The 16828-nt window shown below is 33.8% G+C and overlaps 1 protein-coding gene across 1 annotated transcript in view; it reads left to right on the top strand.

Annotated features, from left to right (window-relative positions):
* The window catches only part of LOC106103258 (structural maintenance of chromosomes protein 4), a 31446-nt gene that overhangs the window by 14044 nt on the left and 574 nt on the right, over window positions 1-16828 (top strand). Inside the window, exons 3-23 of the mRNA XM_013282965.1 lie at window positions 493-669; window positions 1151-1255; window positions 1856-2043; window positions 2514-2654; window positions 3226-3394; window positions 4100-4212; window positions 4882-5094; window positions 5929-6051; window positions 6363-6480; window positions 7121-7323; window positions 8590-8774; window positions 9750-9879; window positions 10306-10447; window positions 10868-10996; window positions 11664-11821; window positions 12369-12507; window positions 12846-13025; window positions 13879-14058; window positions 14261-14390; window positions 14860-14977; window positions 15949-16132. Of these exons, the coding sequence (XP_013138419.1) occupies window positions 493-669; window positions 1151-1255; window positions 1856-2043; window positions 2514-2654; window positions 3226-3394; window positions 4100-4212; window positions 4882-5094; window positions 5929-6051; window positions 6363-6480; window positions 7121-7323; window positions 8590-8774; window positions 9750-9879; window positions 10306-10447; window positions 10868-10996; window positions 11664-11821; window positions 12369-12507; window positions 12846-13025; window positions 13879-14058; window positions 14261-14390; window positions 14860-14977; window positions 15949-16132 (3225 nt within the window). The remainder of the gene's footprint in view (window positions 1-492; window positions 670-1150; window positions 1256-1855; window positions 2044-2513; window positions 2655-3225; window positions 3395-4099; window positions 4213-4881; window positions 5095-5928; window positions 6052-6362; window positions 6481-7120; window positions 7324-8589; window positions 8775-9749; window positions 9880-10305; window positions 10448-10867; window positions 10997-11663; window positions 11822-12368; window positions 12508-12845; window positions 13026-13878; window positions 14059-14260; window positions 14391-14859; window positions 14978-15948; window positions 16133-16828) is intronic.

Here is a 16828-nt window from a genome sequence, read left to right as displayed (position 1 = left end):
TATTACCATAGCAACCTTGTTTCTTTGCTGTTATTGGCTTGTAATGTTTGTCCCTACTTCGCATGACAATTTTTTCGAATTGATTAGACCCCTAAATGAACTAGCTTATTAATGAATTTAATAGCCTATAGCGTGTCGTAAGAGGAAGGATTTTTACTAAAATATCTGTTCAAAAATATGTTATGTATTATTAGGCAACTTATTTAATTGATATTGTCGCTTTTAACTCAGAGCAATACTTCTCGTCAAGACTCAAGTTACGCGCCAATCTATCCATACTTCTAGTGACATTGACAGCTGTCAGCTAGGGACGTGACGTTTATGCCGATAATCTAGAGTTGCGCCAATTCTATAGCACGGTACTAATTTTATTCCTAACAGTACGTGGAACATAATCTGGCACATAGGCTACTTTTGTTTTCACGCCGACGCAGTCGCGGACAGGTTTTAGTTTAAATTGATTTTTTTTTAAATAAAATATATTTGTTGCAGGAAGGTGAAGATTTCACAGTGGTGCCAAACAGTGAAATAGTCGTGTCTCGAACAGCGTTTAAAGATAATTCCTCGCATTATACTCTGAATGGCCGCAGGGTGCAGTTTAAAGAAGTGGCAAAAATGTTGCGCTCGCACGGAATTGATTTGGACCATAATCGATTTTTAATATTACAGGTATGACTAAAGACATTTAAAAAATGTATAGACGAGGCATACTGAACAAAATTTTTTCACCGGTACTTTCTCTGAAAGGTACTATGTCAAGTTTAGGACCCTAAATTATGTCTTTGAGTGTGTCTGTGCATGTAATAAAACAAAATTATAACAAGGTCCATTTTATGTAATGGAATAAACTGTACAGTGTTATAAAATAAAAATAAATGTGATTTGTGAAAAATATTTCAAGCGTAGTGTTAACTATGCCTCCTCCATATATTTTTGAATCTCTTTGGTTTACTTACGTTATTTATCAAGGTCCTAAACAAGTGAACCAACAAGAGAAGTTAGGAGTTTGCTGTCCCTTTCTACCATTGTCTTTATGTATAGGTAACAGTGAGAAGGAAGATATTATAGAATTTTTCCACTAATTGTAGGAATTTTCGTGGAATGATTTTCACTTTTTTTTTGTTTTAAACATTTGATTTGAATTGTTCAGGGCGAAGTTGAGCAGATCGCAATGATGAAACCCAAAGGCCAATCGGAACATGAGTCCGGTATGTTAGAGTATTTAGAAGACATCATTGGCACTTCACGGTATAAGGTTAGTGAAAATCTTGTATTAAAACAACCTGGCTCGTGATTTCTTCCGTGTAAAATTAAAAAAAAAGTAAATACATAGCTCATGTCACTAAGTGATTTTTGTAATCTGCCCAGTAGTTTTTTCGTATAATACAATAAATAGATCTTACTAAATTTACATATTCTAAGGTTTAGATGGATGGATTTATGTGAATTCACATATCTCTAGAATTTACAGTCTAGAAGAAAACATAGGCTATTAATTAACTTTTTATTTAAATCCGCACTGGCGATGTCGCGGGCGATAGCTAGTATTTGTACAAATCAAGGAATTAAATTACCGTCCCACTTAAGATCTAATAAACAGCAAACTGTCACTAATATAGCGTATTATTACACTTAAATGTGACAAGTTTTTTATCAAATAAGCGACAAATTCACCCAAATGGGTGGGAAATAAACCTTCTTGATTATATTTAAAACTAACTTTCGCCTGCGACTCCGTCCTCGTGGAATTAAAAGAAACAAAAGCAAGTAGACTATGTGTTCTTCCAGACTATCCTCTACATGCCATCCTCTATGCCAAATTCGCAATTATAATATTAGTATGATATTTGTATAGGAACCTATAGAACAGTTATCGATGAAAGTGGAAGAATACAGTGAGATGAGGAAAGAGAAGTTGAACAGAGTAAGATTGGTTGAAGCTGAGAAGTTGAAGTTGGAGCAGCCGATGAAAGAAGCTGTTGAACAGATGATGTTGACGAATACGGTACATCGGACGAGGAATATGTTGTTGCAGAAGTATATGTAAGTATAAAATACTGAAACGACATTTAAAGATGTAACATTAAACCACATTTAAACTCCAAATTCCTTACATTTTTTGACGTCTCTTGTAAGGTTACGAAGCAAAGTATTTCGTTTCAGTATTTGGCCGTATCTGCCAGATGTTTTTAAATATTTACTTGCTAGTTTTGTTGATTCTCATACAAACTACTCTGAGCATCTCTTGATTGTCATTTATCAATTCTCATACTTACACTTATGATATAAATTAAGATATGACGGAAGATAAATTTACCTAGAGGGCGCAAACGATAAATAAATAAAAAGATTTTTATTATTGTCACAAAAACAGTTTCTTATGAGCTAAGTAAAAAAAATCAATCGACAACAATGGGCTGCAGACTCAACGTGGACATGACCTAAGGCATGCGAGGTTAACGATTTCACAATTTCGTTTATTTCGATTCTATATAAGTTTATTTCGTTTTCAGACACGAAACGAATAAAATAATCGACGCCAAGAAGAAGGATTTGGATGAACTGAAGGAAAAATTAGCAGCGATAGATGCTAAATTAACTCAGGTGAAAAGTTTACTGGAAGAAAAAGGGAATGTTTATCAAACTGGAATGCAGTAAGTATACATTTTATATTAAGTGGATTTGACGGAGGACGCATTGTGATCAGCACCTCACAAATTCATCAGTTTTGTGAAATATGTTTTTTCATAATAAATACATTATAATTCTATAATATACTCTCTGTTCTTCTGCCTCTTTATCTGCTTGAAATCATAAAAAAACTACATTTTACTGTTAATATTTATAAAATAGTCTATCGCAAATGTCAAAATTCAAATACAGGACAATGGCCTTTGCCATTGGAGCTCGGAGTTTTTGTCCCTTTCTCGCATGAAATTTTTCCAAATTATTTACCCCCTAAGTTTAGTAGCGTGAAAATTTGTAGCCTAAAGCCTGTCGTAAGTGAATGGCTTATTAAAAAAATGTAATTCAAAAATGTACTGCGATTGCTGACATCCTACATGACTAAGTAGTGTATGTTTATGCTTTAGTATATTTGTATGGTTATATGTATAATAGATAAATAAATATAGCCATTATCGTTGCTCTTTCACAAAACAGATACTACAAAGGACACTATTTAATACCAAGTGTTTGATTAACCTAAATATAAACTTTCAACAGAAAATACAATAAAATGCAAACCAAAAAGGACGAGCTGACAGAGAAACTGCAGAGTTGTAAGAAGAAGACGGTGTCCGTGCAAGCAGACCTGTCACAGGCCAACAAGAAAAGGAAGAATCTAGAACAACTGCTAGAGACGGAGAAAGGAAAACTTATCGAATTAGAATTGGTTAGAATTTCATGTAATCATTTTTAAGCCTCCCCTTTGTAATTTTCTCTAACGAATTGAGAAACATTATTTCCGTATCAAATAAGCTTATTTACAATCAAAGAGTTTTAAAATAGATAGAGTAGTCATAGTTAGTATTTCACTTGAAACATTTTTCACATGATAAAAACCACATGTCAATATGATTATTTGTATTTAAAACTAGTAATAGACAATATGCAGACGCCAAATTGCATCAAACTTTTTTAAGTATACTTTATTAATATCAAAACATTCCTGCAAAGATTTTTTTTTAATATAATGTGATTTAGTGGCAATTTTGACTTTTTGACCTTGAGAAGCTTTGTTGTTTTTTACTTCAAAGTGACATCTGTTGTGTCATGTTATCATGTTATGAATGGGATATGACGATTGACGTCAATTGTCTCATTACAACTCCGGTCGCGTTTTAGTCGCTAGAAAATGGTCGTAATTTTATTTTATTATTTTTAGCTCAATGGTTGAATACTTTCGCGTCAATTTTTTTCTGGTTATTTATAACAAGTAGAATCGTTTTAAAAAAGAAAAAGAATACATGCATATTCCCTATTACATAGTAAAATTGAACACAAATATACTTAAAACAAATAAATAAGTTCGTCTATATATTTTTAAATAACTTTTTACAGTAAATGGTCTTTTATAATTGATGGTTATTTGAAATAGATTCCAGAAAAAAATAAAAAAGAAATAGAAGACTGTGAAGGTTTGCTTGAGAGACATACGGAGAATAAACGATTAGCTGATGAAGAATTAGGACAAGAGATGGCTGGAGTTAGGTATTTAATTTCATTTTTATTGATATGTTAAAAAAATATTAAATACTAGCTTTCGCCCGTGACTCTGTCCGCGCGAAATTAAAAATAAAGTAGCCTATGTCTTTTTCCAAACTATGTTCTTTTGTAACTCTAACAAACATCCATCCATTGAATCTTTCGCATTTATAATATTAGTAAGATTACTTGCGACTTCTACGTGGAATTAAAAATCAGTAAAAAACATAGCCTATGTTACTCAGTGAAAACATAGCTTTTTAACGGTGAAAGAATTTTTAAAATAGGTCCAGTAGTTTTTGAGTTATTTCAAGGTATACCAAAATACAAATCTTTTCTCTTTTTTTTTAAATAAAATATGTTAGTAGATTTTTGTTAATTTACTAATATTTCCTTTAACCATTCCGACTATGCTCTAGGCTTGTGCTAGGATATGGTTCACAATAGTCAAATGTTCAGATTCGAACCCTCGACCGCAAGATCGGTAGTTCGTACCCCAAACCATTAGGCTATTGACGCTTTATAATATAGATAACCTGTTGTTATGAACAAAAAATTAATATTCTGATAGTACAAATTTTTTTTTTAAATATACCGATAAGTTTTTGAGTTTATTTGTTTCCAAACACAAAACTTTTCTATGTATAATATTCTCGACTAAATAAATATTTACAGAGAAAAAACTCGAGAATTCCAAGAGATTAAAGATAGATTACAAGCAAAACTTATCAATCTAAAGAAAATTGTCGATGAATCTACAAATAAGTACAAACTAGCTGAATCCGCGTTACAAATATATTTGAGTACAGAAGAAAAGGAAAATGAGAAATTGCAACGAATGAAAGATGCTTACGAGAAAGCAGTTCAAGACGTACAAGAAAAGGAAACGTAAGTACATAATGGAGTAATATAAATACTAGCTTTCGCCCGCGACTCCGTCGCGTGGGATTAAGTAAAAACAAAACCAAATCAAGTAGCCTATGTGTTCTTCCAGACTATCCTCTACATCTATGTCAAATTTTATCGAGAGCCGTTCAGCCGTTTAGGCTACAAACTCTAACATCCATCTGTCCACCTAAACTTTCGCATTTATAATATTAGTAAAATCTGTATATATGTATATGTACTAAAAAAAAAATTACAATGAAACTATTTGAAGCAGAACCCCACAAGGTTTAAGTGTACCCAAAAGTCAGTTATTTTCTAACATATGAAAAATAATAAAAAATATAGCCTATGTTACAAAAAATCTTTTCAGTGGTAAGATGAAAGAATTTTTGAATTCAGCCCAGCAGTTTCTGAGTTATATAAATACATACAAAATAGAAATATTTCCTTTTTATAATATTAGTATAGATTATTTAAATTTACATGTTACATATTGTTCTTTTAACAAAACCGTTTTAAAATAATTTTATATTTATTTATTTAAATAATAGATATTAAAAAGGTTATAAAATAAGAAGAAACGCGCAGAATGGGATTAAATTGTTAAATTAAATAAAATAATGTACAGTCTAGTAACGTCTAAAACATTTAGGACCTGTCCCACCACTGGCTGATAGAGGCTCAGATAGCTTAAAAATGACGTCACTGTTATAAGGGAACAAAATCCGATATTTCCATCACGTATTATACACGTTGGGTTTACGATTTAGTGGGATTCCTTAAAGAATTAAATGTTTTACAAAGTAAAAAAAAATAAAAAAATGTATATTTCAGATCACTAAATGAATTAACAACATCGGTGCCTGAAAATGAGAGACAATTACGTGATGCAAAGAGAAGATATGAAGAATTAAAAAAAGAGGATACTAAACTTACACAAGAAGCAAGATCTTTAAGGTAATTCTTCCTATGTTTTTATTTCGTTTTAGGTTTTCTTTGTACAGGCTCAGACGTGGAATATAAAATTTCAGACCATTTTACAAAAGATCGAGTTATTTTCTACATTTGTAACAATTTTCCACCCCCCCCCCTTTTGGAGATATATAGTAATAAACATCCATCCATCTAAATTTTTGCATTTATAATATTAAAATGATGACATTAACGCCCCAATACCATTTTTAAGCTTAAAATAAAATAAATATTTGGCAAATGGACTTACAGGATTAGCTGCATGAAGTTTAAATTAAAATTTTAAATAATTTCAGAGCACAATTAGAAGAATCTCGTCAAGCGATGAATGCAAACAGATCTAAAGGTAGAGTTTTAGACTCTTTGATGAATGAAAAAAGAAGTGGCAGGTTGCCCGGGATATTTGGTAGACTGGTGAGTTAGTATATATGAAATGTTTATTACTAATATGTGTTTAACATAATGAAAGTTTATATTATTATTGCCATATATGATTTAAGTTTTTTTTTTGAGATACAAATTATAGATTATTTTAATTTATAGCGTAGGTCCAAATACACCTCCTTGGGGAACTCCATTAGTTTATTTTTGTAAATGCTTCAATATTCTACTATTAGTTTAAAATAAGGTTCTAATTTTAAAGTAATTTTAAATAATTATGTTCTGATTGATATTATTTTAATAATTTCTAACTATCTTTGATAGAAACATGACAACCATATCGAAAGCTTTTGAAAGATCTAAAGATTTCTGTAAAGAAAAATACCATAAAATGTTAATAATTCTCGTCCATATTGTGTATTTTTTTAAATAAGATGTCATTGATTTGTATTTTAAAAACTGCAGTCATGTTTATTTTTTACTGCCTTTCGTCTGCGACTTTGTCCGCGTGGAATTAAAAAAAAACAAAAGTAAAGCCTTTGTATTCTCCCAGATTTTGTTCTTATGTCAAATTTCATCCAGATCCGTTCAGCCGTTAAGGCTACAAACTCTAACAAATATGTATCCATCTAAGCTTTCGCATTTATATTAGTATGATTTTTATATTTTTCAGGGTGACCTAGGTGGTATAGATGCTAAATACGACGTCGCTATATCGACGTGTTGCGGTGCTCTGGACAACATAGTGGTGGACACGGTGGAGACAGCGCAGAGCTGCGTGGAGTTCCTGAAGAAGAATGACATCGGCAGAGCTACGTTCATAGCGCTGGACAAGCAGCAGCACTTGGTACAGGAGTACGAGAGACGGATGACGTAGTGAGTATAGCTGTCGCCTGTACCGAGATAAGGATAGAAAGAGATAGAAGTGGTTTGTTTGTAATTTATGTGAAACTGACGAAATAAATTTGTATAAAATGGCGCAGTATAATATAATTAGAATGCTAATTAAAGACTGGTATTTAATGGATCACTTGAGTCTTAGCGACTAAAAGTATGTTAAACAATGATTAATGTCAGTATGGATGAGTAATTAAACGAAACTTAAACACTTCGCTTCGTAAGTGCTTACAATCTGACATACGCCAAAGGATGGAATAATTTAAATTTATCTTTTCAGTATTCAGCCGTAAATTAAATAATTTATAAATAACGAGCTGTTGCCCGCGTCTTTTTCCGCGTGGTATTAGAAAACATACGAACTATATAAATTACAATAAGCTACGTATCCCTCGGGAACTGGACATTTCTCAGGGATGAAAATATCCCATGTGTACTCCAGACTTTGTTTTATATCTGTACCAAATTTCAATAAGATATGTTGAACCGTTGCAGAATGATCGAGTGCATATAAAAAAAACTAAATTAATGAATCCCACGGGAACCGTAACTATTCCCGTGATAAAAAGTAGCCTATGTGTTCTTCCAGACTATGCTCTAAACCTGTGCCAAATTTCATGGAGATTCGTTCAGCCGTTTAGGCTACAAACGCTAACAAACATCCATCCATCTAATCTTTCGCATGTATAATATTAGTAATACTAGTTTTCTCCCGCGATTCTGTCTGCGATGGATTGAAAAAAAAACAAAGATATGTAGCCTATGTGTTCTTCAGTTTACCCTCTACCCAAATTTCATCGTAATCCGTTTAGCATCTAAACTTTCGTATTTATCTATACATATAATAATATTGGAGTGTCTGTTTGTAATATCAAAAGAAAAATTCCAGATTTCAGGAAGATGATGTATTTGCGTTGCTAATAATGAAAATCGAATTGATTTTTTTGTCTGTGTGTATCCACACGCCGCGTTTGTTCCGGCTGGGCAGATTTCTACCGGACTTTTACCGAAGGGTAGCTGACATAGACGGGCATGTTATAGGCTATTCTTTTTTAAATTCCGCGATGTCAAAATGGCGACCGGACCGCTATCTCTGGAACGGGTGGACCGATTTGGACGGGACTTTGTCTGGAAGGTAGCTAGTAGAAGGTAGATGCACGCGGGAATGTGATAGATGACTTTTTTTTAATCCGTGCTAACGAAGTTTGTGTCGGCTAGTTATTAATAAAATGCCTTATTTTCCAGTCCGGAGAACGCGCCGCGGTTGTTCGACCTGATCCAAGTGCGGGACGAGCGCGTACTGAGCGCGTTCTACTTCGCGCTGCGAGACACGCTGGCGGCCGCGGACCTGGAGCAGGCGGCGCGTATCGCGTACGGCCGCACGCGGTACAGGGTCGTCACACTTAAAGGAGATCTTATTGAAATTGCTGGTACGTTTACGGGTTTTTTAATGTTATAACGTAAATTACAAGCCACCTGAATCCATCGAAATAACAAACTAACCCACATCCGCAATTGCAGATACACAATTTACAGCTACAACTAGCTATTCCCGTGTGGCTTCATTCGCATGAAATTATGAACGTTTTATATTACTGTTTACGTTTGTCAAATTAACAATGTCGGCAACTTATGGTCTCTTTCCCACATTAGGGTTTTTACCCAAAATATTTACCTCCTAAGTTTAATGGCATGAAAATATATAGCCTAAAGCTGACGTAAGTGTAAGGCTGTTCATTAAAAAAAGAATTATTCAAAAATATGCTATAATTGCTACCATCTTAGGCAACAAAGAAGTGTGTGTTTACGCTTTATTATAATTGTATAGAATGGAATTGATGGTGGAAGAGACGCTTAGGTAGGGGAAATATCCTCTTTATGTCCGACTCCTCTGTTGATAAGGGCAACGCATCTGCAATTGCGGGTGTATATGGGCAACGATCGCTTGTCTTTCTCGGCAAATGGTCACTCGCTCCTTTGTTACCTTATAGTATAAAAAAACGAAATGTAAACAACAAAATGATGAATGATTTAGTAATTTACGGTAACATCTAGTTATTATTAAAACGCACTAAAATAGTTAAAACCTCAGTGGCTTGTTCTAATTGCTTGCTTGACTTGTTATGCACGGGTCAAAGGTTCGAAACCCGCATCATATGTACATATGTACATAATTTACTCGACGTTCTTACGGTGAAGGAAAACATCTTAATACTGCACTTATCGGCGAAGAAATGTATATGTGTGAAGTGAAGCCGCAGTGCAGCGTGATTGACTAAGGCTTAGTCATCCCTAAGGGTAGGCTTCGAGCCCCTTCGTATAGTACAGTGAGCTGATGATGATGATGATGATGATGATGATGATGATGATGATGATGATTATACTATATGCTCACAATATTTAAGGTACGATGTCCGGCGGCGGGAGGACGACGATGCGCGGCCGCATGGGCAGCTCGGTGCAGCAGGACACCAGCGAGCAAGACCCCCGCCAGCTGCAGGAGAATGAACAAAAATTAACTGAGATAGAGGACAGGTTATACTGGTTATTGAATAACACTTGAAATGTTCATTTTTAAAAGGGTAGAAAGTATCTCCAGGGAATGTAGATTAATTAATTGCAATAATCCAAAAAATATAAATTTTAAAATTAAATAAATCATACTTCGTGCTAATATTATAAATGCGAAAGTTAAAATGTATGGATGGATGTTTATAAGTCTGGAAGATCACATAGGCTACTTACTTTTGTTTTTTACAAGTCCACGCGGACGGAGTCGCGAGCTAAAGCCAGTTAGTAATAGAAAAAGGGTAAAATAAATAATATGACAACCTAGTGACCGCTTTCAAAATTATTTTAGACTTTATTCAAAGAAAAAGTATATAAAAAAATATAATGCATTTGCAATATTTATAATACATAGAAGTTTATTTTGTTTAGATGGATTTTAAAATTTTACAGATTAACCAATCTGAGAGACGAACAAGTGGTTCTAGAAGACAATATACTATCACTGCAAAGAACGACTGAAGTGGGAAAAACAACTCTAAACAAACTGCGTATTGAAGTCAACAGTTTGAAGGAACAAATACCGGTTTTAAAGGTAAATATTCTTACTAAACACGCTTTAGTCTATATATTTTTAGATATAGGCGTTGAGTTAATTGGAAAAATTCTAACGGCTAGATAGGGGCAAAAACTTGTGTTTTGACTCGTGCCAGTATAAAAAAATCTAAAGGTTGCCTTGGTTACTTAAATTCCATCCAATAACAGCAAAGAGGTAAGGTTTCTATGGTTACTTAAATTCTCAGCAAATAAAGCAGAGTCATGGTTGCCATAGGTAGTTAAATTCTAAGCCAATAAATAGCAAAGGCCTGTCATTTCAACATTTTGATATTTGTTATTGAAAATATTACGAAATGTATACAACAAAATAAAGTTAATATACGGATGGTACATGGGAATAGCTAGAATATTATTATTTTGACAATGGAAATTCATTTTTTTTAATCACGCATTCCAGAGACAAATAAAAGAGCAGGAACGTAAAGCTGTCGCGAGTAGAGTAGACCAGAGAGAGAAGGAGAGATTGGAGGCAGTACTCAGTGACACCAAGGAGAAGATGGAGAAAGCCAAGTTTGATGCGGGAGAAGTAAGACATTTTACTAAACACATAATATCTATACAAATATGAGGAAAGATTTGTATTTTTGTATGTATTGTAATAACTAAAAAAACTACTAGACCCATTTCAAAAAGTCCTTCACCATAAGAAAGGTAATCTGTGAGTAACATATGCTTTTTTTATTTTTTAAAATGAAATTTAGTCGAAGACAGGCGCAGGTGAAGTCGCGAGTAACAGCTAGTTTGTAATATTTGTTGTAAAACGATGCAAATATTGACATTTGTTGTTTTTTTCTTTTTTATTGAAGCTAAAGAACTGACGACTTTTCGTTATAAGCAACGAAAATAATATTAGCAAAATATAATTTTCCTTTGATATTACATACAGATATTCCAATCTATATGATGCTATCTGTTGCTCGCGACTTAGCCTGTGTGAGGTTAAAAAAAATGTAGCCTATGTTACTGATAACGTAGCTTTTTAATGATGAAATACTTTTTGAAATCGGCTCATTAATTTTTAAGGTATTTCAATACATACAAAATATTAAACATTAATCTATATAATATTACAGGTAATAATAAAGGTTATACTTTGTATAGTTTTTATAACAATGGAAACCTACTTTTACCTTTTTTTGACCAACTTCCCAAAAGAAGGAGGTACTTAATTCGTCTATGTTTTTTTTTAATAGGTGGAAAAGGAGGTGCACGGTGTAGACGCTCAGATAGCGTCAGTTGCCGGTAACAAGGTGAAGAACTTGCAGGCCGCGGTCGAGGACTTGGCCAAGAAGATAAACAAAGTCAGCTCTGAAATATCCAAGTTAAAAGTCGCTATTAATGCAAGCATAAGGTTGGTTTTTGCTTAACTTTTAGTATACTTAACTATATTAACTTTAGCCCGCGACTCCGTTCGTGTGGAATTAAAAAAAATAAAGTATATAGCCTATGTCTTCATCTAGAGTATCCTCTACATCTATGATAAATTTGATTGTTCTGTTTAGGCTACAAATTCTAACATCCATCCATCCAATCTTTCGCATTTATAATATTAGTAAGATTATACTATCACGTGACTTCGTTTGCAAAAAACTAAAATGCAATTCGTTATATCTGAGATAAACGTTGTAAATTTTACCCAGAATATTTTTGGAGTTACATATTAATGTCTATACATCCAAATTTACTTTATAATAACAGTACTAAAGTTTTTTGTAAATGGAAATTTTTCATGCGCGTGGAATTAAAAAAAAAAGTGATTAGCCTATGTATTCTTCCAGACTATCCTCTACATCTATACGAAATTTCATCGAAATCCGTTCAGCAGTTTAGGCTACAAACTCTAACAAACATCCATCTAAACTTTCGCATTTATAATATTAATAAGATTATGATTTCAGAAACGCAAAGAAATCCAAGGACAAAATAAATCAAATGCAAGCAGATTTTGCGGAAACGGAACGAAATATAACAAGATTGAGTGAACAGAAGAAAACATGTACTTTGGAAAATAAGGAATTACAACAGGAATTAGATGTGGTATTTCTCTAATTTAAATTGCCCTTAATTTTGATATATAAACTATAAGAAAATGTCATAACTCTTACTAGTTGTTGCTAGTGACTTTGTCCATGTGGAATAAAAAAATATAGCCTATGCTACTTAGTGATAATTTAGCTTTTTAATGGTGAAATAATTTATCAATACATACAAAAATACAAATCTTTCCTCTTTATAATAATGGAGTAGGTTTTCGTTAAAAGAGTTGAAACAACATGGTTTTGTTCGGTGTTTTACGGCGAAACTATAAAAAGCTTTAAAATATAAATGGTCCAATTTTTCTTTCATTTTTAATGGTATTTTTTTAACATGCATAGATAACAGAAGAAATCAACGAAGGTTCTGGAGAATTTTCTGGAATAAAGAAAGAGATAGCGTCATTGCAAGACAAGGAGAGCAAGCTGAAGGGAGAGAGACTAGACGCGCACAATAATGTCAGCAAGATGGAGAAGTCCGTAGAAGATGCCTCCAGTAAAATACCTTTGTGGCAGAAAGAGGTACGATAACAAAATTATGTAAAGAAATGTTATAAAATAATAATAATAATACAACGTTCACCTTGTTTTTTAAAATGTCAGAAAACAGCATATTTTTCAAAAATCCTTTTTTTTTTTTTAAATATTAAACTTGTGTCACGCTTTAGTCTAGGTTTTTTCACTCAATTAAATATAATCCTAATAAGGAGATGTACATTTTGGTAAAATCGCATGTGGGAAAGAAACTAAAATTACACGCCAATAGCATAAAAAACAAGGTTGCCATGGTAACGATAATTGTTTTCCAATGTCTTATGCCTTCATTTGTGCATTAAATGTATATTTTTTACACAAAATATAAACATTTTTTTAAGACATGCGGATAAATCCGCATGGTAACTGCTAGTATGCTCATCTTACTTTTTATTGATATTGTAAATGCAAAAGTTTAGATGGATGTTTGTTAGAGTTTTCCACATAACTTGTAAACGGTCCTTGATGGTATTTGACATAAATGTAGAGCATAGTCTGGAAGAACACTCAGGGCCTATTCCACCACTGGCTGATAGAGGCTCAGATAGCTTAAAATTACTGTCAGATAGAGTAACAAAATCAGTTAATTCCATCATACATATTACACGTTGGATTGTTAGATAACAGAATAATTATCAGATGATAATTTAAAAAAAATTTGTAGGACTGACACTAAGGGTACTGTCCATCAAATTTTAATTAGTGAGATCGAGATATGAAAATATCGGATCGGATTGTTGCCTTATCTGACAGTGACGTCATTTTTAAGCTATCTGAGCCTCTATCAGCCAGTGGTGGGATAGGCCTTTTTTAATCCCAATTGAACTTATTTTGCCCGCAGCTATCATCAATAAAGCTAGAGGAGGTGTCTGTGGAGACGGCGGGCGTGGAGCGCTGCGAGCCGCTGGCGCTGCACAGCGCCGAGGAGCTGGAGCTCTGCGCCGTGGAGGAGCTGCGCAACCGCCTCAAGGCGCAGAAAACCAGACTGGGGGACGCTAAACCTAATTTACAGGCTATACAGGTCAATATCAGTCATACAGGGCATCGGAGCCTAGGACACTAGTAACTTAGATTAGTTCAGACCAGTATCATCATTATCATAATCAGCTTTATCATTATTATGATCATCATCATTATCTGATTTATCATCATCATCATCATTATTATCGACATCATCGTCATCACTATTATCATCAGCGTTATCATAATTTTCAATCTTCCAGGATTATAAGAACAAAGAGGATTTGTATTTAAAAAGGGCGGCAGAATTAGACGAGATAACGACGAAAAGGAACGAAATGAGAGCTCTTTACGATCAGTTGAGGAAGAAACGGACTACAGATTTCCTTTGTGGTATGTTCCTAAGATTATTTTCCCTACCCTTCCCTTCTTCCCCTTGTGCTTTCCATCCTTTTCTTGTACGAAATAGTGGAAAGTAGTAAAGGACTAAAATTAAGCCTCTATACACTTAAGGAATCCACATAATGACTGAGTATGTCATCATCATCACCAGCTCATTATATGTCCCCACTGAGGGGCTCTGAGCCTACACTAAGTTAGGGTGACCAGGTCATAGTCAACCACATTATACTGCGGGTTGGTTGACTAAACACATATCTTTGATTTTTTCTCCGATATGTGTAGTATCACGATGTTTTCCTTCACCGTAAGAACGTCGGGTTAATTGTGTACATATGAAAATTCGTAAAATCGAAAATCCACATTGGTACAGCGAGATTCGAACCCAAGACCTGATTACAAGTGAAGTGCCAGCCACTGAGCCACCGAAGTGAATGTACGACGAATTATTAATTATTTTCAGGATTCACAACAATAACAACAAAACTAAAAGAAATGTACCAAATGATTACTTTGGGAGGTGACGCGGAGTTAGAACTTGTGGATTCATTAGACCCTTTTACTGAAGGAATTATATTTAGGTGAGAACTTCTTTGACTTTATTTATGTATATACTAGTTGTTGCCTGTGATTGTCCGTGTAAATTAAAAAAAAAAGTTTGTGTTCTTCTACACTATGTTCTATATTTGTGACTAATTTCAAAATAAATCTTACTAATGTAACAAACATTTACTGCAACCAGTTGTTCTACGTACAAAAATAGATGGCGCCACTTGTATTTTAAAACGCGATGTGGTATTGCATGCGCCTTATGTTAACTCGTTTCATGTACATACGCAATTCAGAAGATCAGAAGATTAGAAAATAACAAATATTGTTAAAATAACTGTCTTCTCAAGTTAGTTCCTACGACGCGATTCTGAATATATTAGCTTGCTGTTTTGTGACTAATTTTATTCAGAATAGCACAGTAGTGTAGTTAAATTAGGTTGCTTGCGGATAGTGACGGCCTAATTTAGCAGATAGCCGCTTGCTGTATTGTGACGGCTATCCGTTGTTTATTTTGAATATTTTTTGTAACTGCGTGTGGTTCCCAACCCGGGGTCCGCGCGCAGACCAACCACATTGGTGTAATAACCAATAAACGACTTTTTGCCGCCTTGTTGCTGTGTTTTCTTTGGCTGTTTCGGCCCAAGATACCCCTGCTCTTATTATACTAATATATGTAAAAGTTTAGATTTATGGATGGATGGATGTTTGTTAATCTCCAGAACGGCTTAACGGAGCACGAAAAAAATTGTCACAGTTATAATAAGCAAAAAATCCCAACTTCTTTAGAATCTCACCCTTTTTGAGAAGAAAACCAAATTAAATGCTAATTTTTCTCGGAAATGTAAAAATGAATACATTTTCTCGTGCAATTGCACTCTCATTGGTCAAAATATGTCGTTTCCAAAACATTTTCTGTTCAGAGAATTGCTAACACATATGTTAAAACTGCCAAATGTAGCGTGTTTCAGAATAATTGTATTTTTTGGTTTTTTCTTTTCAGCGTACGTCCGCCTAGTAAATCGTGGAAGAATATCTCCAATTTATCCGGAGGCGAGAAGACGCTGTCTTCCCTCGCGCTGGTGTTCGCGCTGCACTACTACCGACCGACGCCGCTGTACGTCATGGACGAGATAGACGCCGCATTAGACTTTAAAAATGTATCCATCGTCGCTAATTATATCAAGGTATATTAATAATATAAACTAGTTGTTCCCGTGTCGCTACGTCCGCATGAAATTATAAAAAAAAAAATTATTGTTTACATTTGTGAAATTACAAATTAAAAAGACGAGGAATGACACAGGGACAGTCGCGAACGAAAGCTAGTAATATACAGCGTAAACACACATTTTGTTATGTAGAATTTCAGTAATCACTGCAAATTTTGGAATAATCCTTATTTTTAATACAAAGCCGTACATCTTAAAATGCTGTAGGTTGTGTATTTTCATGCTATTTTATTTAGACGGTAAATAAATGAGAAAAAAATGTCATACGAGACAGACACAAAAACTAAAGACAATAACAACAAAGTAACAAGACCATGGTAATGGTAATTATTAACCAACTAGCTTTTGCCCGCGACTCCGTCCGCGTGTAATTAAAAAAAACAAAAGTAAATAGCCTATGTGTTTTTTCAGACTATACACTACGTATATACCAAATTTCATCGAAATCCGTTTAGCCGTTTAGGCTACAAATTCTAACAAACATCCATCCATGTAAACATTCGCATTTATAATATTAGTAAGATAGTAAAAGCTTTCGTTGTCATTTAATCATACGAATTTTAACATTTTCTTTAAAAACATTTTGTATGTACCTCAGTATTTTGAATTAACTTATTTTTTTCCTCTAAAATTCGACAATAAGAGGGGGGG

This window comes from Papilio polytes, unplaced genomic scaffold, assembly GCF_000836215.1.
Source record: "Papilio polytes unplaced genomic scaffold, Ppol_1.0 DF823835.1, whole genome shotgun sequence".
Classification (NCBI taxonomy): Eukaryota; Metazoa; Arthropoda; class Insecta; order Lepidoptera; family Papilionidae; genus Papilio; species Papilio polytes.
This window is presented reverse-complemented; position numbering and strand designations above follow the sequence as displayed.